Here is a 27,275-nt window from a genome sequence, read left to right on the forward strand (position 1 = left end):
AGCAACTCAAATATGGATTGGGGAAAAACAAATTTTGGTACATCTATATGATGAAATACTACTCAGCAATAAACAGGGAAAAAAACAAACAAAAAACCCCACTACTGATACATGTCACAGCATGGCTCAATCTCAAAAGCCTGATGCTTGATGGAGTGATGCAAGAAGATGGCCCACTATATGATTCCATATATTAATATATGACATTCTGGGAAAGGCAAACCTGTACTAAGAGACATCAGACCAATGGCTGCCACAGTCAGGGCTAGTCAGAGGAGACTGACTACAGACAGGGGCAGGGAGCTTTCCAGATGATGGAAACATCTCTGACTGTGGTGACTGCTGGTGGTGTGCCTGTACACATGTTAAACCTCACAGAATTTCATACTGGGAAAGGATAACTCTTACTATAGATAAATTACACCTGCAGACTTCCTGCTAAGACTTCATGCTCCCAATCAGGGGACCCAGGTTCTATTCCTGGTCAGGGAACCAGATCCCATTTGCCGCCACTAAGAGTCTGAATGTTGCAACTAAAGATACGTGCCACAACTAAGACCCAGCTCAGCCAATAACTGATATTGTTTTAAAAATTATATCTGACTTTTGTAAAAGTTGCAACCAACTTAATTACAATTTGTGTTTTTAATTCCTAATACAATGTTGACAGTAGTATGCTACTACAATAATTATCGAAATTAGAAATGCAAGAATCCTTTGGCCCAACAGAAATTTATCAGATCACACATGTAAGGGATATTCTTTGTAGCACTGGGAATACACTGTACTGGCTAAACACACACTCACAGACACACCCCACAAGGGAGCTCTTCGTTCACTGTTCCAGAAAAGACTTCCAAATTATATTTTACAGTAAATAAATAAGCAGGGAAACAGATAGATCAGTAGATATAATCTGGGGGTTGGGGAAAACATTTTGTATGGGTCTATGAATGTATCTTCAAAAAAGAATCTTTGGAAGAATAAACAAGCAACTGAGACCACTCACTCTCTTTCGGAGCTGGAGACCAGGCACATGTGGAGCAGAAGAGGAAGGAAGGCTCTCCTTTGTACACCTTTTTATAATGCTTGCTATGTGAACTATGCACACATACACACACACACACAACCCTAATATTATTTAAAACACTAGTTTTTAAATAGACAGTCTAAGTACAAATGATGAACATTTGTGGAACATTGCAAACATTCCACAGACAGCAACACATTATCATGTGCACTTGCAATGCAGGGTGAATTTTGAACAACCCAGTAGGAGGTTGCACTCAACCTTTCTTTCTGATCCCAATGCCCCTCAAAAATAGGAGCCTGAGGAATGGTCAACATAGAATGTTCTGGAAGGAAATGATACGTTTTGTTTTTTAAAGGAGCCATAAATGAAAAAATTCAGAATTAAAAAAAAAAAGAAAAAAGACCTTGTTACCCCTTTGAAAACCTCCTTTCGGCCCTAGAGTACTGTGTTCTTCCATCCCTAAAGCAAGGGCATTATCTATATCTTGTAATGACAAAGGGGAACAAACTGGACTTGCTACCACAGACACAGTAACACAGGTCTCCTCAACTGAAACGCCTCAAGCACATCACTGAAGCACAGATACATCCCCAGCACCACCAGAACATCTGGATTTCAGCATTTCAGACGCACTTAAGACTCCTTAAGATCTCACATTCCAGAATCTAGCACCTGTCTTTCATTATATAGTTGAGATCAAGAAGTACAATCATAAAATAGTGTCGGATAATGTCAGATAACATAAACAGTACCTCTCTGCAAGATACAGGCTTATGAATTAATTATTAGCATATCTGGATAATTTCTGAACGTTTCTCGATTCTGGTCAGATTTCAGTTCAATTAACCCCTTGCCAAGTAAGGCAGTCAGACAGCAGGATTCACTCATGAGTTAAGGCCTCTTCCCAGCAGTAGTCAGAGATGCAGGAGTGCCAGGAATGTTCCCTCTGCAGCTCGCTAGCTCCGAGCACTACAACCCATTCAAACCTGGTCCCTAGGAGCGAGCCCCTGCGCCTTTCCCCCACCTTCTTCAGTCACCCCTGAAAACCAAGCCTTCCAACTGTTTCCAGACAGAATGGAATTATTAATGTAATTCCATGTGGAAATGTCATAAGCAACAGAAATAGGAGGTATGTCAAGTCTGTGCTTTTCTGACAAACGAGCAGATGCCTGGATATACTACTGCTGAGAAAAACTGGTTAGTTTCCCCTGAACCCCCACCCCAGTACATAACAACTTGAAAGGCATCAAGCTAGCCCAAACCAAAGATCAAAGAATTCTAATTGTAATCATCACTTCCATTCTCTTCAACTGACGAAAATCCTTAATAATGTAGTTGATTATTAAAAATAAAACAGGAAACAAAAACCAGTAACAACTAATCAGAAGAAGATACCAAGACAATATATTTATCATGTTGCTATGTCACTGGATAAAACAAAGTACTGAAAAGGAGGAAAAAGAATAACACATTTACATCCTTAGGGCTTCCCTGGTGGATCAAATGGTAAAGCATCTGCCTGCAATGCAGGAGACCTGGGTTTGATCCCTGGGTCAGGAAGATCCCCTGGAGAAGGAAATGACAACCCTAAGGCAGTATTATCCAGGCAGTATTCTTGCCTAGAGAATTCCATGGACAGGGTAGCCTAGAGGGTTACAGTCCATGGTGTCACAAAGAGTTAAACACGACTGAGCAACCAACACTTTACATCCTTAAAACAGTATCCAGTGACAAAACTGTCAAAAAAATATTAGATGCTACTAAAACCAGCATGTAAAACTCTGTATTTTTTCAGATAAACCTAATGACTAAGACAAGCTACTTAAAAGGCAGAGTTAATATAACAATATCTAACACTTATCAAGACTTATCTATTTGCTAAGTATTTGGACCTAAGTTAAAAATAGACCTTCCAGTCCTACTCTACTAACTCCAATTATTTTAAAAATTAAAATTTTAATAAAGTTATTTATTTGACCACACTGTGTGGCTTGCAGAATCTTAGTTTTCCACCCACGGATCAAACCCAGGCTTCCTGCAGTGGAAGCATGCAGTCTTAACCACTGGACCACCAGGGAAGTCCCAAAATTTCAATAAAATGAGGTTTTAGACCTGAAGCTCATCTCTGAAGTACAACCTAGTGAAACCTTTTACATAAAGAGAAATGGGCAAATAAAGAGAAAGACCTTAAGCAAACCGGAACTTCACTTTGTAACAGTCCTTACTACAACAGTCCAGATACTGACACTCAATTTTACTTCAGAAGGCGTCTGGTAGAGTGGAAAAGTGTGGACTTTGAGATCAGACAGTTATGTGTCCTTAGGAAAAGGAGTTAACTTCTCTATCTTAGTTGCTTCTTCACTGGTAAGTTAAGAGCAGCATCTCCTGCTTAATTGGGATGATGTAAAAACTAAAAATGCTTTTGAACTGTGGTGTTGGAGAAGATTCTTGAGAGTCCCTTGGACTGCAAGGAGATCCAACCAGTCCATTCTAAAGGAGATCAGTCCTGGGATTTCTTCGGAAGGAATGATGCTAAAGCTGAAACTCCAGTACTTTGGCCACCTCATGCAAAGAGTTGACTCATTGGAAAAGACTCCGATGCTGCAAGGGATTGGGGGCAGGAGGAGAAGGGGATGACAGAGGATGAGATGGCTGGATGGCATCACTGACTCGATGAACGTGAGTTCGAGTGAAACTCCGGGAGTTGGTGATGAACAGGGAGGCCTGGCATGCTGCGATTCATGGGGTCACAAAGAGTTGGACACGACTGAGTGACTGAACTGAACTGAAAAACTAAAAAATGAGGGGAAAATAACCAGCTGACTTTCTGACACATAATGAAGACTTAATAAATGTCTATTGCTTTTCTATTGCTTTTCCATATCATCCCTCAGTTCTTCTAAGTTGCGTTCTCCCTAAGTATAAATGAAGAGCAAACAACACAACTCTAAGTATTATGTATTATTATACTAATGGAGACTTGAACTTCCAAAGGTGCAGCACTACAAAAGTAACTCAATAAAAGATAATTAGAAGCATAATATAAAGATTCATTTACTGTTGTACCTTTTAATAGTGAACGTTTATATTATGAAAGTAATTCCAATTCCTTTTCAAATTCTTCAAAAATAGTCATGAAATTTCTATTCCACATTCTTATACTTATTAACACTCTTCTGCAAGTTTTTGGCTATATCTCTAAGTTCACAGAGGATTCAAATTTAAGTATAGAATGATGACAGATTTCAATAATCAGAAAAGAACAGAAAATCATATCTATTCACAGCACACAAATATAAAGCTTTTATTTCAAAAATATGTATTCTGATAAACACTCTTAGAAGAGAATATATATACATGTTACACATATGGAAAGACTTTGCCACTTCAGTACTTCTGAAAGTGAAAAAATTTTCAGTTCAGCTTTTCTATTCAACACAAAATAATCAAAACTACTCAAGATATATTGGTGTAGATGAGTTCTTACACAATGGTTCTTTGAAGTCTGAAAATGCTTTAACAAAGAAAGCTCTTTAGAAAGCTCAACATGAAGCCTATGCTTCTAAAATGATCCAGATAAGTATTAATCTAGACAACCAAATAAAGAAATAATTTGAAAACATGGTCTTACTGCCTTACACTGAAAAGAGGCATATTTCTATAAATACTACTAGCCAAATAGTATTATTTGTATAGCCAAATAGTCTCTTATCTTTTAAAATGACTCACAATTTCTACTGGCACTAATACTTTCATTGTGTCAGTGACTGTAATGTCTTACATTACTGTAGACTTTTCCCTTTGAGAAGTACTTTCTCATATGTTATGTTCATTTAACCCTTAACAGACACCCTGGAAAACAGTGCACTGTTTTACAGACCAGAAAGCTGAGGTTCAAGGAAAGCTGCCAAAGTCACTCAGAGAATATGGAGTACCACACCAGCCCCTCTCTCTCACCTACTTTTCCTCATTAGATTACAGACCCCAAAATGAGTGACATCATTAAAGCAACATCAATACAAAAGAAGTTAAGGCATTACAAGTTCTGTTTCTCTTAGATCTTACAAGAGATTAGTTATACAATTTAAAATACTGTCGATCTGACTTACAAAAGCTTAAAGCAGATGTATAAAACAAAAAGTTCAGAATCCAGTAAAAGCAAATGTACACACCCCTCGAAGAAAATCCAAGGCAACAACTGAAGTCCAGGGCTTAGAAATTCATAAGATCATGCCTAGAGTTTCTGGCTTCTATTTCTGACTTACTTATGTGACTGACCAAAGTCATGGTGGCTAAGTAAAATTTGAATATCACCTATCCAAGCAATTCTAAGAGTTAATTGTAGCTGTCTTAAAATAATAACAAGCCTAAATTATGTTATACTCAAATAGTAAAAAAATAATCTCCCAGGAGTTAAATTTTAAAATTATACCAAATTGGGTTGGACCTGTCAGTACTGCTTATTGAATTACATGGAAAATGTCTGATGCACACTTCATATGTTTAAGTATTTATGAAATGCTTAGGTATTATAAAACACCATAGAAACGTAAATGTCTACAAGATAGATTCACTCTCAAGGAATTTTTTGCAGTTTAAAATAAGAGATAAGGTACACTAAAAACTGTAAGATGAAAGAAATTGAACGCACTAATAAAATGAAAACATATTCCACACTCACGGATTGAAAGAATTGATAGTTAAAACGATCATATTACCCAAAGCAATCCACAAACTCAATGCAATCCCTATCAAAATTCCAATGACATCTTTCATAGAACTAGAACAAATATTTATATGGAACCACAATAGAGCCCAACTAGCCAAAGCTATATTCAGAAAGAATAACAAATGTGGAGGTATCACATTCTCTGATTTCAAACTATATTGCAAAGCTACAGTTATCAAAATAATATGGCCCTGGTATAAAAACAGACACACAGATCAATGAAACAGAATAAGGGCACAAAAATAAAACCATATATACATGGACAATTAACTTACAATAAAGGAGCCAAGAACACACAAGGAAGAAAAGATAGTCTCCTCAAAGCTGGTGTTGGGAAAGCTGGACAATTACATGCAAAAGAACGAAGAGAGACCAATTATATGCCACCACACAAAAATTAACTAAAAATAGATTAAAGACTGGAATGTAAGACCTAAAAAACATAAATTCCTACAAGGAAACATAGGCGACAACCTTCCTGACATTGGTCTTAGCTATGTTTTTGGATTTGACTCCTAATGCAAGGGAAACAAAAACGAAAAATTAAACATGAGACTTAGATTTCCCTGGTGGTCCAGTGTTTAAGACTCCATGTTTCCACTGCAGAGGGTCCAGGTTCAATCCCTTGTCCCCGTGCTCAGGGAACTTCCACATCCCACACAATTTGAAAATGAAAGCTTATCAAACTAAAAACTTCTACCATGAAGGAAATCATCAACAAAGTGAAAAGGAAATCTACTGAAAGAGGAAAGATATTTGCAAATCATAAATCTGACAAGGGGTCAGACCCAAATATTTTGGTAAAATCCAGATATTGTGGTAAAATCCAGAGTATACAACTCAAAATATACAAAGAACTCGTACAACTCAACATTTCAAAAAACAAGGTCCAATTAAAAAATAAGCAAAGGACTGAACAGACATTTTTCCAAAAAAGACAAAGAGATGGCCAATAGGTAAATAAAAAGATGCTCAACATGACCAATTATTAGAGAAATGTAAATCAAAACCACGATGAGCTATCACCTCCCATGGGTCAAAATGGCTATTAGCAAGAAGATAACAAATAACAGGTCTTATTAATACCAGGTGTGTGGAGAAAACAGAGCCCTTGTGCACCGTTGATGGGAAGGTAGATTGCTGCAGCCACTGTGGAGAAGAATACAGAGATTAATGTAAAAAATTAAGAAGAGATCTACCATATGTTGCAGCTATTCCACTGCTGGGTATTTATCCAGAGGATATGAAAACAGCAATTTGAAAAGATACGTGCACCCCTATGTTCAGTTAGCATTATTTACAACACAATAGCCAAGATGTGAAAACACCCTTAATGTCTACCAAGGGATGAACAGATAAAGTGTGTGTGTGTGCACACACTATATACACTATAGAATATCACTCAGAATATTACCAGACGATAAATGCCTTACTGAGAGGTGCAAGTTAAAAACAATAAAAATTTTCACAAAGAAAAATTCAACGTTTAGCTCAAGTGACCAGAAAAAGCTTCATAGAGGAGGAAACATATAAGTTAGTCCTTTTAAAATGCCCAGGACAGGTCTGAGGGAAGAATGGCAAGGAATGAAGGGACCCTGGATAAAAAGGATCCCTTTGCTTGTGGCACGCAAAGACCCGAGGATGATGGCAGTAAGAATGAAAGGAAGAATCAGGAAGGAAAATAAATGGATGTTTTCTTTCCCAAACTCCATAGTTAGCTTTTTACTAAATCAGTTCGAACATAGGAGCAGTTTACCCAGAAGATAATGCAAGAGTATTGTTCTTTGTGGTTACAAGTATCATTCTTGAAAATTACCATCTACAGGAATGGCTTCTATTTGTCAAGAAATGAGGTATTGGGAGTTTTCTCTCTGAAATACCACCCTAAATAAACAGGTCCACAGCAGCGTTTCTTTTCTTGTACTATTGATCTTACAATCAACTGAGAAGAGTGAAAATGAAGGAAAGCGTAAATTACAACCTAGCCTAAAAGCAGAGAGGGTAGGACCAGCACGGGTTCCCATAAACATTTTTAACTTGCTCATTTTCACGATCAGCAATGGGGAATAATATTTGCCTAATAAATTAAGAAAATTCTGAGAAATCCTATAACCTTCTGAGAGAGATGATAGAGATCAGCCACTTTTTTTTTCCTTGTCTAAACCTTGGACAAGGAGAGTAAATGATATTTTAGCCAAAAAAAAGTCACTTAACCTATTTCAAATATAAAGAAAACTGTAAGATATACAAAAGGGGAAGACAGAGGATGACATGGTTGAATGGCATCACCCACTCAATGAACAAGAGTTTGCACAAACTGCAGGAGATACTGAAGGACAGGGAAGCCTGGCGTGTTCTGCAACATGGGGTCGCAAAGAGTCAGGCACGACTGAGTGACTGAATAACAACAAATACAAAAGGCTGGACTTTAAGTTATGGGTGAGATCTTTCTTAACTCTAAAAAATTTCATCCAGTTTGATGAGAAGTATGGTTTTCTTTTTTCCGGACTTTCAAAGATTTCCAGGAGATACTAGTTTCTTTCTTCTTTCCCCTGTGCTAGTCTGTATTTTCCTTCAACCAATTTGAAGGTAAATACTGTCTTCCTAAAAATTGGCTCAAAATGTTTAACATTTACTCCCTTAAAAAAAAAATCACAAGTAGAAATGTTCAAAATTCTGTACAATATCCCTGAAGTTTTAAATTAAATATTTTTAATCCTTTCCAGAAGACTACATTAATTGTAGTCTTCTGGAAGACTTTTCCTAGACAACTGCGGAGGCAACTGACAGTATGAAAACTGATTATCCTCTAAGGATTATGTAAGGAAGCAGCTTAAATACTAGGAATGTTTCTACTAGGAGAGAGGAGGTCTGAAACTGTATACTTTGTAATAAGATTTCTATTAACATTTTCTACAAAGTTTCACTGAACACTGGCAAGACTGTTGCAATTTTAGAGACCTTAGTGTCTCTCTCCTAAACCATGATGAAAGTATATCTTCTCAAGAAAGTAATTTCATTTCTAACCCCAGAAGCCTCATTGAAATAGCCTCTTTTCTTTACTCACATCAATGTAATTAATTACCATACCTGTACAAGTTATCATCTGTTAACTAATTAAGTTATTTTTGTGATTGCCAAGAAGTAACAGCTACTGAGGACAATTCTGCAGCCACTATGAAAAGGAAAGATTAACTCAAGCAAGTTTCTGTTTGGGTGCAAGACAGAGAAAGGTAAACAATATAATAAAAAGCAAAGAGTTTTATATCTGAATCCAATTTAAAGGTTTAGATAATGTACCTACAGAGCATTTTTCAAAAGCTAACGGTAGTAGTACAATCATTCTTGATTGCAAACACAATGGAAATGAAAGCATCTTTGAGTACAACACAAAGTTATTAAGCAGAGCACCCAGCAGGTGCCAAGAACAGGGGCTGGTATATCTAATGGGCTTATATAATTCAGTTTTGTTTCATTAATGAAAGCCTAATTCAGGAAGAGGATTCTTCTTAAAACTTCTCACCTAACTCTAGATTTCTTGAAAACCGAGAAAAAGACAACACAGTTTCAATAAAGTCAGGATGGAAAACTGATGAATTAACCTATACAAAAATACGTCCTTCCTGGGAGAAAAACTGTATGACACAGAAAAAAATATATATATATTGGGTAAACATTAGCAGACGAACAATAATAAATAACACATATTACACCCAGTGCCTTTAAGACATTTTATGAAGTTATGTTAATAATGTTACTATATAATAAAATTTCTTTTCTCCTTTCAGACTGTATTTGTAAAGAACACCAGGAGACACTTTATTAGAATGATTAAAAGTCCCAATACTCTTTTGGCTACATCTCAAAAGAAAAAATAACTGAAATTAACAAAATAGCTTTGTTTTTGCTGCGCTTAAATAACAGTGTATCTAGGCTGGGTTGAGCTGCTTCTACTTCATTCCCCTTTGTATAAAGATGTGTGCATGCTCAATCACCATCAGACTCTCTGTGACCTCATGGACTGCAGCCCGCCAGGCTCCTCTGTCCATGGGATTTCCCAGGGAAGAATACCGGAGTGGATTGCCATGCCCTCCTCCAGGGGATCTTCCCGACTCAGGGATCGAACCCATGACTCCTGCATTGGCAGGCAGATTCTTTACCACTGAGCCACTTGGAAAGCCCCTTGTATAAACATACCTCTTTGATTACAGATCTGCAACTATAAAAGACATATTAAATCCTTGAGCTCTGAAATCAGTTGGAAGTTCTCAGAAATGAGAGTCTGTAAGGCAAAGGACAAATTTCTGTAGAGCCAGACAGTAAGTATTTTAGCCTCTGCAGGCCATACTCAGCCTCTGAAGCACGAAAGCAGCCACAGACAACAGGAAGAATGAGCCTGGCTGGGTCCCAATACAACTTTATACACAAAACCAGGCTACGGGCTGAATTTGGCCCAAGGGCTATAGTTCACTCAGTCCTGATCTAGGAGATTAAGTTTTCAACAGTGTGCTGGCTCTGTCCCTGTGGCATGGGGAAATTCACCAACTACTCTTGGTGTATATTTTCTCAGGAGCCCGAAACTAGATCAGGGATTTGCAGCATTTTTTAGTGGTAAGTCTCCCTTTTCTAACAGAAGTTAAAGGTGGAGCCGAGGCTAGATTTCCGGGACTCTCCATAGGCCCCTGGAAGCCTCCATGTCTGTGATACAATGGTAGCTGATTCTAAGGTTCCACTCAGCGTCAAGAACCAATATTGACACGTCTGTTTTCCTCTAGGTCCCTTCAGGCGTCATCAGGTAAGGGAAGCAGTCTATGGTTTACATGCCTTTCTCATGCTCTGGAATCACACTATCCCTTCCCATAAAGAAGAGCATTATGGGAATTCCCTGGCAGTTGAGGGGTTAGGACTGTGCGCTTTCACTGCCAAGGACCCAGGTCCGATCCCCAGTTGAGGAACTAAGATCCCACCAGTCAGGCAGTGTGACCAAAAAAAAAAAAGGTCATTACATCACAAAATAAAAAATTACAGTGTATAGGTAAAAAGTAGAAATCAATGAAGTTAAATTCTACTCCATACATGTATTTAATTAAGATGTCTTTTACTACAAATGTGCAAATATTTTACCCAGAATAAGTCTTAGTACATTTTACTTTTTTCTAAAGTTTTATATATAATCAGTAAGTAAAGATCTAAGCAGAGGGTATTGAATCTATTTCTGAAACTGCTCCTTAAGAAGTCAATATGTGTGTGCTCAGTCACTCTTTGCAACCTCATGCAAGAGTAGCATACCAAGATCTTCTGGCCATGGGATTTTCCAGGCAAGAATACTGGAGTGGGTTGTCATTTCTTTTACTCCCTATCTTTCAGACCCAGGAATTGGACGAGCACCTCCTGCATTGGCAGGTGGATTCTTTACCAATGCAACATCTGGGAAGCCCAAGGAGCTAATCTATACATATAGTCATATCTAATAAAATGGATCAAAGCTAAGATCTCTACTTAGTGACACTTAATCAGCAACTTGGTTCTAAATACTAGAACTGAATTGAATTTTATAATTTAAGCCTGTCATTACACTATTGTCCCTGACCATAGTCAAAAATCTCAAAGTAATTTAAAAAAAGGTACTGCAAAGTAGAACAAAGATGTCACAGGAGCTCAGAGGAAGAATTTATACTCTGTTAAATAACAATCAAATATAGTGTAAATGACAGTTCAGTATATCAACACCAAAGTGATTAAACTTATGGGGAGGCAACTGCCTGATACTCAAGAAAAAAAACTTTGCTCCACAAAGTTACATGTTTCTATAAAGGAGGGCTTCTGTGTTACAGAAACTGAACTACTGCTCCTATTCAGCTTTTATCCAATTCACTATTAATGTAGAAGTATATAATTACATTTTCCGCTGTATCTCAAATGCTCAGGAAAAAAAAAAAATCAAGTCATTAAACAGCATTTATTAGCTCCAGTTCTGTGCTATGGGGTGTGCCAAGACCTTAGTTTTAAAGACGCATAGCAAATTCCAGCCAAGCAATCTCTCCAGTGAGGCCAACAGACACCTTACACATTAATCCATTTTAAATGAAATCAAAGTCTTAACTTATACTCCAGATTCAGGCATATTTTAGACCTTAGCCCCCCTCCCAAAAACAAATAACTTACAAAAAAAAACACAGAATGTTTTAAAATAACAAATACCCCAGACTCTTTCAAGTAACATTTCTAGCCATCAGCTTCTGATAGCGAACGGTTTAACTGACCCCACTACACATAAGAGCAGTTTATCTACATAAATCTTGAATGCTACCATTAAAAGCCCATAACTAAGCACATCTACTCTAAAGCAAGACATACTGCATACTTAAAGTTTTAATATCAAAGTCAGTCTTCTCAGACAGTAAAGAATCTGCCTGCAACACGGGAGACCCGGGTTAAATCGCTGGGTCAGGAAGATCCCCTGGAGAAGGGAATGGCAACCCACTCCGGTATTCTGGCCTGGAGAATTCCATGGACAGAAGAGTCTTGCTTGTTACAGTCCATGGGGTCACAAAGAGTCAGACACAAGTGAGCAACTAACACTTTCACACACTTTCACTAGTCTCATATAACATTCAGTATGAAGTCACTTTTCTCAAAGACATAAGTTTATAAGCATGAATTCAACAAATTACAGAAAACTATTTAAACGGCTATCTTTTACAAGTATTTTATATATGACTGCATATTTATAAAATGATGATGATTCAGCTTGTATGAGGAATGACAAATTGAAAACTTAAAAGTCCCAGAAAAATAACAAAGCACTGCTACACACAGAAATATCAGAACACAAAACTGAACGTGCACACAAGGAATGAAATAGAATTTTAAAACAGAGTGCAACTGAGGCAAAAAAATGTAGAAAATATAAACCTACGTTTTATTTTAAATCAATACATAAATCAATAGTTTCCACTTAAAAACATACTTAAAAGTCACAGTATTTTATTTATATTTATATATAATGTTAAATTTATATATAATGTTCACACACTGGTATTTTTACCTCTATTTTCAAATAAGAGACTGTGCTTCAGAAAATTAATAGTCATACATCTAATGACTGAACTAAAAAGTTAAATATATCTATGCGACTCCAAAACTGCAATTACAGTAATGCAGCTCTATATGTTACTGTAAGACCTCTGGAAGTAAGACTTTCAAAGTGGTCTCCTGAGAATCACTCTGTAAACTTCTTACAATCATCCATTTCCTACACAAAGTAAGTTGGACAAATACTATCAGCTCATAGCACTCATTCATTTTAACCTCCTTCTATGCTGTCTTTCTGCAATATACAGGCTTAAGTGCAAAATATTCACATTTCCAGCCTCCTTTGCAACTAGGAGTAGCCATGTGACCCAGCTCTGGTCAATAACAAACACCTGGAGAGGACGTCCCTTCAAAATAACAAACTCTGACCAACAAAAGAGGTAAGAGTTTCAACCTCCTCCCATCTCTCCTGCTTGGGATGCAGCCATCGTCTTGGGACTCTGAAACCTAAAATCACTTGCTAAGTAGCATGAGCTAGTTTCCTTGATGAAATCTTTGAGCTTCTCCTTCAGACCTGAACTGGCTAACTTGAGATTTCTTATTTTGTGAGAAAGATAAGCCCATCGCTAAGCCTCCATGCGTGTGGTTTCTGACAACCTGCAGACTAATGCAAGGCCAACACAATCTAAGCCTTGACTCAATTCTACCAATTAGATTTATATGATGATCACTTCAGTGAATTAACTGTAAGATACATGAATGATGAAAAATTATCTAAGGGAAAAATAGACACCAACAAGTGAAAAGTAATAATATGGGAGGGGAGTTTAAGGGAGAACGGATACATGTGTATGAATGACTGAGTCTCTTCGCTGTCCACCTAAAAGTATCACAACATTATTAATAGGCTATACTCCAATATGAAATAAAAAGTTTTAAAATATAACAAATATTAAGCACTCAAGTCAGAGACTGTTAAAAAAAAAACTAAAAATACATGAGCATACTTAATCTATACAATCATGTAAGGCTGGTAATATGAGTTGCTCAGTCGGGTCTGACTCTTTGTGAACCCATGGACTATAGACCAGCTCCTCTGCCCACGCAATTTTCCAGGAAAGAATACTGGAATGGGTTACCATTTTCTACTCTAGGGGATCTTCTCAACCTAAGGCTCAAACCCACATCTCTTTTGTCTCCTGCTTGGGCAGGCTGCTTACCACTAGCACCACCTGGGAAGCCCCATACTCATCGGTGGCAAAATTTTAGCAATCCTTGACACAAACAGAATATGGTGAAACAGAGCCAAATTTATTCTGAGATTATAACCTTTCTGTCTTTATGATATTAGAATGTCCTTTCTTTCATGAAATGAAAGAGGGAGTTTAAATTCACTTTAACAAGCTTACTTCTCAAAATAAATAGGTGACAAATCAATAGCAGAAGCCCAGAGTTTTATGATTTTTAAAAAGTCCTTGAAATCCAAAAGCCTGAGACCCCATGAAGTTAAGTTACCTCCCCAGGACCACAAAGCTGTCTGTGGTCTGGATACCAAAGTTCAGGGTCATAGCCACCAGGATAGATGAAGGGAATATACTCAATAAACTCAAAATAACTATACTGTGAATGCACTTAAAAACACAAATGTGCAGCTACAAAGGAAAGCAGCCATCTCACCAAATGTCAAGTGGGAACAAGGACTTTTAAAGTGAAATGATTTTACCATGCTGACCCCCACAGAGCTTCCTCTAACTGATGTAGATTTAAACCATACCAGAGAAAATGGAATCAAGATAGGAATTCTCACCCATTCCAACTTAAGTCTCAGATGACTTTAGGTTTGGAGATTCACATCTGGGATTGAAGAAGCTGTGGGTCTCCGCATACACTGTCTGCCTCTGAAAGAAGTCTGTGGTTTCCCAATTGAAGGAGCAGGGCTGTGCTTGCTAACGCCAGCCCCGAAAGCTCGACCCTCAGTTTATTCCAGTCCCACAAAAGTAAGGGAATCCAACACAAATGAAGACTAGAAAAAACTGAAATGCAAACAAAGTCTTCTTCACCTCTATTCTTGGCATTTCGATCTTTTTTTTAACTCGTGAGTTTTTTAAACTCAGCTCTAGTTGTTTGGAAATGTATAAATTTGATCAAGCCCTTTGTTAATACAGTAACTAATTTAGCTTAGCCGAACATTTCTAACAATTTGACCAAAAACTTTTCTAAATTGAGTGTGGAGCTTGCAAGACTGCATAATGTTACTTACAGAAGAAATCAGAAACTTTACTGCCTTGAAGACTTCAAATACTTAACTTACATACAGAACAACTGGACAAATGTTAAATAGGGCTAGTTAACATCTATATATTTTCTCTTTTTTTTTTACTTTATTAACGTAAGATTTTAGTTACTTCACAGGCTGGCCAGCTCTTCTTTTTCATTTGTGCCCTCAAAAGCAGTTACTGAAAACATCAAACAGAAAAAAATCCTACTGAAATATAGAAAACAAATGGCTTTATCTTTATAATTGAAAATAGTAAATATCTCCCAGCTTATAGTTTATTTGTAGTTATCTCAAATGTTACCACCTATATTTTTTAATCTAATCTTCCAGCACTAGTTTCAGTTACAGAAAAAAACACATAGTATACAAAAACAGCATGTATTCTCCAATATTTACCACAAGAAAGAAAGGTAGGTGGCTGGCAGAGGAGGGTAGGTTGTAACAGAAATGCAAAGGCATTATATATAATGCCTTTGTGTTTCGACTTTCCATTTACATATATACATAATATATATATATATATATATATGGAAAAAAGACTTGTATTTCTGTCTTGAACTGATTTTAATGAAACGCTGCACACGCAGCTCAGAGGTCTCATCAGCTCCAGCTGGAATAGGGCCTCTGACCTGCCTCTTTAACATCCACTGCCACCCTTCCCCTCCCTTCCACCTCCTCACTCCTACCAAAAGTAACAATTTAAAGACTTTTTAAGTTCACAGGAAAGGAAAGAGAGGGGGATGCTACAAACTTGATTTCACCTCAACTGACTTCCTTAAACTACTACCCCAGCGGCTTTTCTACTTGCTTCATGTGCATGAAATATTTTCTCTCCTGCACATTTTTTTCATATATCAAATATTCTAATTCACTTACATTTGGGATCATGAAACCTTCACAACTGGTAAAATAGACTGCATTTTTATGGGAATATCTACAAAATTTAGGGAAAAAAGGTGAATAAATTTTAACCCTTCTTGTCCATTTATTGCAAGCTTGGATATGTGTGTGTATGTTTAATTCCCTCTAATATATTGATTCAGCCATGTCACTAATGTCTTAATGTACGCAAAATATTTAGCTAAAAGGTACTGAGCTCTTCATTAAGACTAACTCAGGAAAAAAGATTATTTTTTTAATATCTTAATTTGGTGGCCTCTTGTCAGAGTCACAACAACCCCAAAAGCTGGTTGTTGGTTTTCTTTCACTTTTAATTTTGACATAGCTTTGCACTAAAAGAAGTTATTTTTTTATAAAAGGTAGTTCAGAGATCCTATACACTCTTCATCCAGCCTGCCACAGTAAAACTATCGATTCAAATGCCACCGGTTGTCCCAGTGTTTACTTTCTGGTCCAAGACCTCACCCAGAATCCCACAGTTCATTTGGTTATAATGCTTCCTTGGTCTCCTTCAATCTGTGGCTCTTCTTCAGCACTTCATCCTGTTGTAACCTGAACACACCTCTGGGTACTGGCCATCTCATGTGTGTAGTTGCTAAGTCGTGTCCGACTCTTTGCGACCCCATGGACTGTATAGCCTGCCAGGCTCCCCTGTCCATCGGATTCTCTAGGCAAGAATACTAGAGTGGGTTGCCATTTCCTCCTCCGGGCTGTCTTGTAGAGCATCCTAAAATTTCCCCACTCCAGTACTCTTGCCTGGAAAATCCCATGGACGGAGGAGCCTGGAAGGCTGCTGTCCATGGGGTCACTGAAGGTCGGACACGACTGAGCGACCTCACTTTCACTTTTCACTTTCACGCATTGGAGAAGGAAATGGCAACCCACTCCAGTGTTCTTGCCTGGAGAATCCCAGGGATGGGGAGACTAGTGTGCTGCCATCTCTGGGGTCGCACAGAGTCGGACACGACTGAATCGACTTAGCAGCAGCAGCAGCAGCAGCATTTTATGACACTCAAATTGAAGGGCTTTTTAGTAAGAACACCACTTCAGATGTGCCCTTCTTGGTGCATCATGTCGATACATCTTGTGATATAACTTTGATCACCTAGTCAATTTGGTATCTGCTAATTTTCTTCACTTTAAAAGTACTGATTTCCCCTTTGTAATTAATTAATTGATCTTGTGGGGAAGACACTCTGAGACTAAGCAAATATTCTGATATCTGATGTATATATATTTGTCATCACACTCTCACCCACTAGTTCTGGCATCTACTGATTCTTGTTTGCAGCCACTATTACTGTAAGGTTTGCCTACTAGTGATTTTCCACTTCCATCATACCTTCTACTTTTTTTTGGTGGGGGGAGAATCCTACTGTAACAAAGAGCTGTCTCTTCTCCCCTATTTATTTATTTAATAATTTACTTATGTTGGCATGAGTTCACGGATATTTTTTCCCCTAGAGGTATAATTCCATATTTGGTTGTTCAAATTGTCCCCCTGGAACTCCTTTGTATAAAGACATCCATCAAACTTCCTTCTGAATTGTAAAACACCAGTTTGGTTGAGGAAAACCAGGTAATTTCTTTTCATGATGTATCCTAGATGGTAAGACTACCTTTATACTTACATTATATACACAGAAAAAAATGTTTTTATGGGAAAAAAAAACTATATCTATTGAAATATCCCAAATGTGTTGTACTCTCACAACTCTTGCTCATCCAAGGTCTAATGCTCTTCGGTCTTTATTTTATACATATGATTATTTCACTGTTACTGTTTTAAATCCACCTTACCTTGTGCTGCCCCATCCCCAAATACTTTTGGTACCTCAAGAACACGGCCCAAACCACTCAGAGATGATAGTAACTAAACTCATTTTGGCCAAAAGGTAACAAGCCTTAATTATGCTAATTGAAAAATAGCCAATCCAAAAAGTCAATCTGTGTATGATTCTATTTACATGACAGTCTTGAAATGACAAAATTATAGCAATGGAGAAGAGATTAGTCCTTGCCAGAGGTAGGGCTGGCGTGATCATGCTTATAAAAAGGCAACGAGAGGAATTTTTGTGGTAATGGAACCCCTCTGCACCTAGGCTTTATCAATGTCAGTATCCTTGTTGTGATGTTCCACTACAGTTTTATAAGATATTTGTAATGGCAACTGCATGTGAGTCTACAATTACACTAAAACCAAAAATTATTTTTTAAAAAGAATGAGTTTCAACTCTAGCATGAATACTCAGGAGAGATCAGAATCACCATCGTGCATCCCTTCAGTTCCACTGATTGCTAGCTGGCTTCTAAGAAAGCTACTATCAGCCCTCCCCAGAATAAACCACCAACGGTTAATTCTTCTTCAGGGTCTCTTCCCTGATTAGCTTTTACGTGAACACACACCACAAGCTGGAGAACAGAAAGCTGCCAAGGGCCAGAAAGTATTGGTTGGTCAACTGAACTTCCAGCAGTTAACAGGATCAAAATGTAAGTTCTGATTGCAGTTTATCTAGCACTTATTAAATATTTGAGAAATTCTAAACCTCTAGAAAACTGTTACCGAAAACAGGATGAGGAGAGGGAACAGCTCATATAACACCAATATCATGGAACTATCACTGGGGTCCACACTTCCATATCTCTTTACACAAGTCTAGACCAAAGTTCTCTGAGGGAATTATAATTCCTTTTCATTACCTATAAAACTTACAAAGTAACAAAGCTAAAAACAAAACAACCAATTTCTTCAAAAGAGTCAAGAAGACGGTCTTTCTGTTTTTCAAAAAGGTTACTGTATCTTTATTTCAAATAATTCACTTACATTGGAAGCAAATGCTGCTATTACTTTATATAATATGACTTTATATGACTTGAATTTCAAACATCAAAGGCAGACCTTACTGTGTTTATTTAACTCCCTGCCCCCAAATCTACCTGAATGAAGTTTTCTCAGGCCAACTGAAAATTAAGAGGGGGAAAAACAAAAAAGAATAGACTTATGGTTTCAAACAGGAGGGAACTAGGGGAATGGATTGGGCATTTGGAGTTAGCAGATGCAAACCATTATATGTGGAATGGATAAACAAGGTCCTGTAGAGCACAGGGAACTATATTCAATATCCTGTGACAAACCATAATGGAAAAGAATGTTTTAAAGAAGATCTTATAGGGACTTCCCTGATGGTCCAGTGGTTAAGAATCCTCCTGCCAAGGACACGGGTTCCATCGCTGGTCCAGGGAGATCCCACAGGCCAAGGAGCAACTAAACCTGTGCACCACAACTACTAAACCTGAGAGCTGCAACTGCTGAAGACCACGCACCTAGAGCGCGTGCTCCACAACAAAAGCAGCCACCACAGTGAGAAGCCCAAGCACCGCAACTAGAGAAAGCCTATGCACAAAGACCCAGTGCTGCCAAAAAAAAAGTTATATATATACTGAACTGAATTACTTTGTTGTACAGCAGAAATGACCACTGTAAGGCAACTATACTTCAATTATCAAAAAAAAAAAAAACCCTTAGTGAGTTTTCATAACGTAAAATTATAGTGCTAAGAGGTTATAGCTGGGTTTGTTTTTTTATTTTACATCCTTTCTTGAGAGATAGAAAACTGCACCAAGTTGGCAACCAGGAAGTCCTCTTCATTTTTTTTTTTTTTAATTTGGGGGGAGGGGGATGGGGTTGAGTGTCTGTGAAAATCCCAGGGTCTGGGAAGGACTATATTAAACCAGCCTCCACACAGCACTGCAGTTAGATTCATTTTGAATCTCAGCCAAGATATGCAAAGCTAATTATGGAACTGTTAATTACTAAATGTTTAAAAGGTTATTTATTTGAAGGCAACTAAGTTTCCACCAAAAATGCAAAAGAATGTTAATAATTTTTACCACAAACTTAAGTCCTCACTTGTTCAGAGCCACATGCTAATACAGTCTGAAATTAGCTTTTCAGTAATAAATGTGCATTTTCTTAACCTCCAAATTCAAATATCATTGCTATGAGAGCTAAATGCTTGTAGCCAAAGAGGCATTACTTTGTGAAACATGCTTTTCAAAATTGCACCCAGATCATTTAGTTGTGTTTTATGAACAAAAACTACTTGAGACAAATTATTTATTACTAGAGCCCCCAAACGAGCCAAAATATAAAGTATAAGTTGTCAGATGAAAATATAAGACTGCTAATAAACAATGATAAAAAGAAATGGAAATTTTTATGTGTCAATAGACAATTCTTCCACTAGATTTGAAAGTTAAACATCCACCAGAGAAACTCTTTTTGTGCAGATTCTCACAATTTAAAGTTCCCTATGCTAAAGTTCCCTTTTTCAACCCTCTCATTAAGACTCAAGAGGTATTCTACCAAGTGACTTTTGCAAAGAATAGTCATGTACTGTGATGACAAATTCATGAATTAGCGACTAAATCAAAAGGTGTAACAGCCACACACTCCCCCCAGAAAGATCAGTGAAGAACCAAGTAATATTAACTAGGAAGAGGCGAGGCAAGGGCTGTTTTTTAAAATACAAACAATTTTAAAACACAAACCATTTCAAAAAGTAACTTTTACAACTAGCTAAAAACACATATTAAATCTTTAAAGCAGAAAAAAACAACTCTGCAATAGATGTTTCACCTGAAAGACTAAAAACAGGCATTTAAACACCCTACCTAAGCAGTCTGAAAGGGTCTGAACTCAGTAAGTTAATAAAATGGTTTAGAAAACTCATTTTATTGTTTAAAGCCTTGGGGGCGAAGCTGGTTGTAATTTATTTACATCTTTTACTTCACTAAATTGCTTAGGTGACCAAGCTTCCCACTTAAGTGATTAAAGACATAAACCCAAATAGTTTAATAAAGCAATTACTTAAGAGTCCTGTTTTTCACCAAGAGGTGCACTGAAAAATCTCAATAGAACGTGAAGTGTTCCTTATTTTCAAGGAGATTTGTTAGTGAGAATACAGTGCCCCATTGACTACAACTTAGCCATTTTCCAGACACACAATACTGGATACATACTGGATTAAAGATAGCTTTTTTTCCTCCTCCCAGAATATCAGGCGAAACAGTGACAGCCCCTTAAATCTGAATGCACAACATCTGGCTAAAAATTCGGGTGACAATTTTGCTTGCTTCTCCTTACCATCCCCCCTCTATTGAAGTGCCTAAATAAATGGGAAAAATGGATTCCATTTCCCAGGTGGCTATGAAAAGCTTCCTAATTTCATTATAATTTTCAAAGTCCCTGTGTCTGCACTGAGGTTCTCCCTGCCCCCAAAACCTCTTTAACTTCTTAGCTAACTTTTTAGGTTATACAAGTGACAGCATGATTACTTCTAGGCAACTGACTGACCTGATACAAAAGTATGTCTTCTCGGGGTTTAGGAGACTGCGTTGGTGGGATTAAAAAATAAAAGGAAATGAATTTAACTATATATATATATATATATATATATATATATATGTTTTTTTCCTCTATCTTTTTTCTTAAAGCGCCTTTCTTTTGCTTGTCATAAGACTCATACAAACTCCTCATAAATCTATCTGAAAAACAGAAGGAAGAACATCAAAACTTTCCTGATTCACGTGTGTCTGTTCATAGGTTTAATAACTTGGCTTTTATATTACAAAATTCTAACTCTCAAGTAGGCATGAAAAAAGAGAGTGCAGGAAAACTTCCAGTCCTTGCATTCACAAAGCACTCAACAGAAAAGGCACCTGATACCAAAGTTGTTTTTTGTTTTTTTTTTTTTACTTCTGAGTAAATTTCAAACTTTTAGAAGAAGAGTAATTCTTTTTAACAAGCCAGGTAAAGATGGGAAGCATTCACCTTACCAACTACTTTCTCTTTAAAATGATAAACATGGAGGTTTGCATTGAGCTTTAAAATTAATAGGGCGGACACTTATGAAAGTTCAAAATGTTTGCTAAGTTTCTTGAAGGTGACTTGTTCTGTGAAGGTGTGTGTGGAGGGGCTCGGGGGAGGGAGATAGATATGCTGCTTTCAGGCTGTCAGTGAAGCTTCCACACTGTTGGTGTCAGTACCAACTGGCCCACTTCTGACTCAGGCCAAGCCCTACGCTGGTCTGTTTTCACTCTGTTCTCCAGAGCTGGCACGGAAACAGGGAAGTTTAACAGTTCATTTCTTTGGCACAATCCACGCGCTGTCACAGTGGACATTCTGCCTCTTTCAGGCTTGTTTGGCGACCGACTACCCCCACCACCACCACCTGATAGTAGGGATTGAGTCATTGCTATTCTAATCAACCAACCGAACACACCACTTCCCCCTCTCTAATTTCCACCCAAGGCCTCTGACATCATTTTCTGATCACCTTACTGAGTTCTAATATTCTCAGCATGTGTGATTTCACTTGGCCTCTCAAACACTGAAAGGCATTGAAACACTTCACTGAAATTAGCTTTTCCATCACACTGTGGCTGAGAACCTACAGTTTCAGATGCAGAGGACTGAGTGATTGCCAACCGCAAAACAAACAGTAGGTGGAAAAGGCACAGGAGAGGCAGTGCAACAGGACCTGAGCAGCACAGTCCTTGTTTTTGGTAAAGTAATCCTTTAGAACGGGAACTTTCCGGTGACAGTGTGAACTGAATTTTCCTTGTAAAATTTATCACCCATCTTCCACACGTTTGGTAAATATGCGCACTCTAGCTACACTCCCCAGATGTGACGGCTACATCAGAAAAAAAAAAAAAATGAAAAACGATACCAGGTGCCATTCCTGGGCCTTGCCCAAAAGGCAGCCGGTGGAAGAGTCTATTTTATCCTCTTTTCCCCGCATTAAATAACAACCGTCAACGGCAGAGAAGGAGAGCATTTGGATGTGAACAGATGGCATCCAACACCTAACAAGCGAAGCCACTCTTTCAAGCACTAGATCCTAAATGTCTGATGGTCCCAAGGATCAGGAGGGCTTATTTGTCTTAAGAAGGTTGGCAGCAGGATCCCCTGGAGTCACCATCCCAACGTATGCGTCATTATCCAGTCAGCAACTACAAGCAAAAAAAAATCAAACCACCACACTTTTATACATCTCCCCCTTTCTAGTCCAACTAGAGACGACCAGATCCAACACCATCAGCAATTCCTCCACTTAAAGCCAGAGAAAAATAAGCCTGAAGGTAAACGAAACGTATAAAGGTTAACAAACTTACCTAATTTTGACAAGGTTGTGCAACACCAGAAGAATCCGCAGGGTGCCCTTCCCGGGGGCGGGGGAGGAGGTGGGGATTAGTATTTGAACATGCCTGATCTGCAATTCTGTCTGAGTAACCTAGCTATCCAACTTTCTTCCTCCCTTCCTTGGAAAGCGACATCCTTTCCCCCCCCAAAAAAGCAAAACAGTAAATATACAAACATCTCAACGTTTCACTTTAGAAGGCCACCGCGAATTTGTCTTTCGCAGAGCCCTCTAAGTTTCCTCAACACCTCTGCAAACACCCAAGAACTCTGAAGGCAGAAGGGGCCATAGGCTCGCGGAGGAAGGAAGCACTGAGACCGGTGGGACAAGAAGGACGGCCGAGGGGAGGTCACCCCCGCTGACTCGCAGGCCCAGCGAGCGGCTGGGACGCCGGGACGCTCGGGAAAGACCTCTCTGCCCCGCCGGACAATCGCGGGAGCAGGACAGTACCGAGAGGGCAGCGAAAACAAGACCCAAGAGAGGGGAAAATAACGCCAGGACGACCCGATGAAGCCACTGGAAGTTGGGGACCTAATGGGAGGCGCGGGTGCGCGGGGCAAACGGCGTCGGGAGGCGTGGGGACTGGGAGGGCGCAGCCGACACGGGTCTCACCTGGGGGGTCCTTTCGGCCGGGTTCTTCATCACCGCCTGGCGGAAGCTGTTATCCACGTAGGACGCCATCTCCCCCCGCGGCCCGGGCCGGGGCCGCTCCGCGCCCTCGGCCGCCTCCTCCCGGCCCAGCGCCGCCGCCGCTGCCGCCGCCTCCGCCCTGCGCGCTCCGCCCGCCCGCCTCCGGCCAACCAGCCAAACCGCGGCGGCGGCCGGGCGGCGGGGCCCCGGGCGCGCGGCGGGGCGGGGGGCGTGAGGCCCGAGGGTCCCCGAGGCGCCCGGCAGCCGGGAGCTCCTGCTTCCTCCGCCTCCTCCGCCTCCTCTGCGCCGCGCGGTCGGGAAGGCTCCCTCCGGGCCCTGGATCGACACGCCTCCCCGGCTCCTCTCGGGGCCGGCGGCGGCTCCTCCCGGCCCTCCTGGGCCTGAGTTATTTTTAGGGAGTTCGAGCCGCGGTGAGGGGGGAGGCCGGGGCGCGCGGGCCTCCCGCTCCTCCGGGCGCAGGGCCGCCCCCTCCTCTCGGGGTCTCCGGAAGGCACTCCGGCTCCGCGGCCGCCGTCTGAGGACTGTCTCAGGTCCGGGCGCTCCGGAGCTGAATCGCCTCGGTCTCCGTCTCCGCCGCGCCGGAGCTCTGTCTACTGAGCTCCGCCGAGCCCCCCGGCTGCCGCTGCATCCCCTCGGGCCGCCCCGCCGCCGCCGCCGCCCCGGCAGCCGCCGTGCGCTCCGCCGCCGCCGCCTCCCCCCATTGGCGCGCGCGGAGCGGCCAGAGCGCCCCCGGCTGCGCCCTCGGCCGCCTGACTCTCGGCAACTTTGTTCCCGGTCTGAGGGCGCGGAGGGAAGGGGCCGTGGGCAGCCGGGTCCGGACTCCCGGCGGCGGGCGTCGCGCGCAGCCCCCCGGAGAGTGTTTGGGCAGCGGCGACTCCCCTCCTCTTCCCCGCCTCTTCCTCCTCCTGCGCCTCCGCGCCGCCCCGCGGCTCCTTAGGGAGGAAGCGGCCTCCGGGGCCGGTCGCTTTGTGCTGCAACCATGGTGAAGAGTGAGTGACGGGTCTGCGGCCAGTGGGCTCGCGCCGCGTCGGCGGGGGCCGGGCGTCCTGCGCCCGGGCCCGCCCCCGAGCCCCCAGCCTGTAGGCCCGCCGGCCGCGCCCTCGCCGGCGAGCGGCACCTTCGGTGGCCCAGGTGAGCCGGGTGGCCCGGCGGCCCGGGCTGGCAGCGCCCTGGCGGGGCTGGCGGGGGCCCCGCTCCACCTGGCCTCGGGGAGGCGACGAGTCTCAGCGGAAGGCGCAGACTCCCCTCTCCCCACTCCCCACCCCTTCCCCGGCTTACGCCGCGCCCCCTACCCACATCCCACTCAGAATCCCGGGGGATCTGCAGCGTCCCCTCGCCCCTCCGTACTCCCCCTGCCGCCAGGTCTCGGCCGCTGGGGCTGAAAGTTGACCTGGAACAGAAGTCCGGCCGCAGCTTGGGCCGCCCTGGGCAGTCGTTTTGAACCCAGGGGTTGGGCTCCGAGTCGCTGCAGATGCAATCAGTCCTCTAGGGGTTTATTAGGTGTATTTGTGACTTGCTTCAGGGAAAGCGTTCCCTCCTGCCTCCGTGCTCAGCAGGCACCTGACACTTAAGTGACCGCGAAACTAAGGAGGTGGAAACGTGCGGGTTCAATACTGGACTAAACACCGCCTCTAGACAGGCAAACACTCCCGATTTAAAGGTGATCAGCCTTTTGCGCGAGACTCAGACAGCAAATCCTGTGACATAAGCAGAAACCCTTGCAGGTGTGCTTGGCATGAGGCAGAGTAAACCTCCAGACCCGGCACCCAAGTCGGACTTACTTGGTTCAGAAAACTTGGTTCAGAAACACTAGGACAGAGCCCTTTACGATGTCACTGTGCCTGCTGTATTCCGCCCCCACCCCAGGGCCAGGTAGAGAAGTGTAAGGGCAGCCAACCAGCGGCCACAGTTCTGGAGTTCTGGTCCTAGGGTTTTATTTTTACCTGCCTCCCTTTCGCTCACCCTCAATAAGTTCATGTTTTGCTGTCTGTATGGAGGCCATATTCAGAAAAGGATTGTTATTTGCACTACCTACTACGGTGGACTTTCCTCCCATTTTCAAACATACTGTTTCAACATCTAGTTTATTTTAAACAGTTGGAATAGGTTATGAACATTTTAAGTTCCTGAAGTCATCTGCATGGCATTAAACAGATTGTGCGTCTTCCAAGAGAAGAAACCGTCCTGGCCCAACCTTCTGAAACTGAATCTGAGTTACAAATTGTATCTCTAGATCTTTGTATCTCTAGATATTACCCATGCCCCAACTGCTTCCCCATATTTCTCTCAAACTCCTCACTTGAGGGCCAGCATCAGATTCTTTATGACATAGACTACCACATTGAATAAGTGTCATTACCACTCTGTGAAGAGAGAAAAGAAGAAAAATCAAGTCCAATGAAGTGAGAAAACTTACCTGACATCTCCATCTGGTGCCCAGTAGATGTCTCAGAATTAACATGTGCAAACCAGGCTCCAGATCTCTGACCCCAAACATGTTCCACCCACAGCCTTCCCCATTTCAGCCAACAGCCATCTACACCAGTCACCCAGTGCCCAGGTGAAAAACCTTGGCATCTTTCTTGACTCTTTCTCTTACACCCTACAAATTTCAATAAACCTGTCAGCTCAACCTTCAAAGTACTGTATCTGGAATCTAACCTCTACCCACTGTCTTGACTTCCATGACCTTGGTCCACGCCAGCATCATCTTTGGCCTAAACTTGGCAATAACTACCTACCTGGCCTTCCTCTTTTTGCCCATTGCCTCCAACATGTATAGTGAATCTGTTCATTCCAGTTCAACTTACTCTTCTGCCAGGCTCCTCTGCCCCTGGAATTCTCCAGGCAGGAATACTGGAGTGGGTAGCCATTCCCTTCTTCAGGGGATCTTCTCAACCCAGGGATTGAACCCAGAACTCCTGCATTGCAGGCACATTCCTTATGATCTGACCCACCAGGGAAGCCCTACTCTTTTGCCAGAAAAGAAAGAAAAGTTCATTAGTTACCCATCACATTTACAGTAAAAGCCAAGGTCCTTATTTATTATGGCCTAAATGACCTACAGAGTGGTCCTCCCCAACTTGTCTCTCTGACTCCTCCCTGACTTCTCTCTCTGACTCATCCCCTACAACTCAACCCCCTACTCATTTTCCAGCTACATTGGCCTCCATGCCACTTCCAGAACTCGCAGTCTCATGGCCTTTCCCTTTGCAGTTCCTCTGCCACCTGCATTAGTGACCGGCTTCCCTAGGCCACCAAAAAATAAAACAAAGCCTGGAATGATGTTCTCTCGGCTCCTCCTTTGTATCTTTATTCAAATGTGATTTTCCCTCTGTCTCCACATGCCCCTCTTCCTCTCCCTTGCTTTCCTTACCAACATCTGACATGCTACGTATTTTACTTACTTGATTTATTTCTTGTTTGTTTCCCTCCATAATGATG

At 41.0% G+C, this 27,275-nt stretch overlaps 1 protein-coding gene across 8 annotated transcripts in view; it reads right to left on the reverse strand.

The window, feature by feature from the left end:
* The window catches only part of RAPGEF2 (Rap guanine nucleotide exchange factor 2), a 266,791-nt gene extending 242,074 nt beyond the window's left edge, over positions 1–24,717 (reverse strand). For 7 of the 8 annotated variants that reach the window (XM_069557277.1, XM_069557276.1, XM_069557279.1 and 4 more), the window contains exon 1: positions 23,793–24,717. In XM_069557277.1, coding sequence (XP_069413378.1) covers positions 23,793–23,861 — 69 coding nt within the window. In that variant the 5' untranslated portion in view covers positions 23,862–24,717. The remainder of the gene's footprint in view (positions 1–23,792) is intronic. The other variant, XM_069557273.1, reaches the window with a different exon arrangement.
* Positions 24,718–27,275: the final 2,558 nt, after the last annotated feature.

This window comes from Ovis canadensis, chromosome 17 (assembly GCF_042477335.2).
Source record: "Ovis canadensis isolate MfBH-ARS-UI-01 breed Bighorn chromosome 17, ARS-UI_OviCan_v2, whole genome shotgun sequence".
Lineage (NCBI taxonomy): Eukaryota > Metazoa > Chordata > Mammalia > Artiodactyla > Bovidae > Ovis > Ovis canadensis.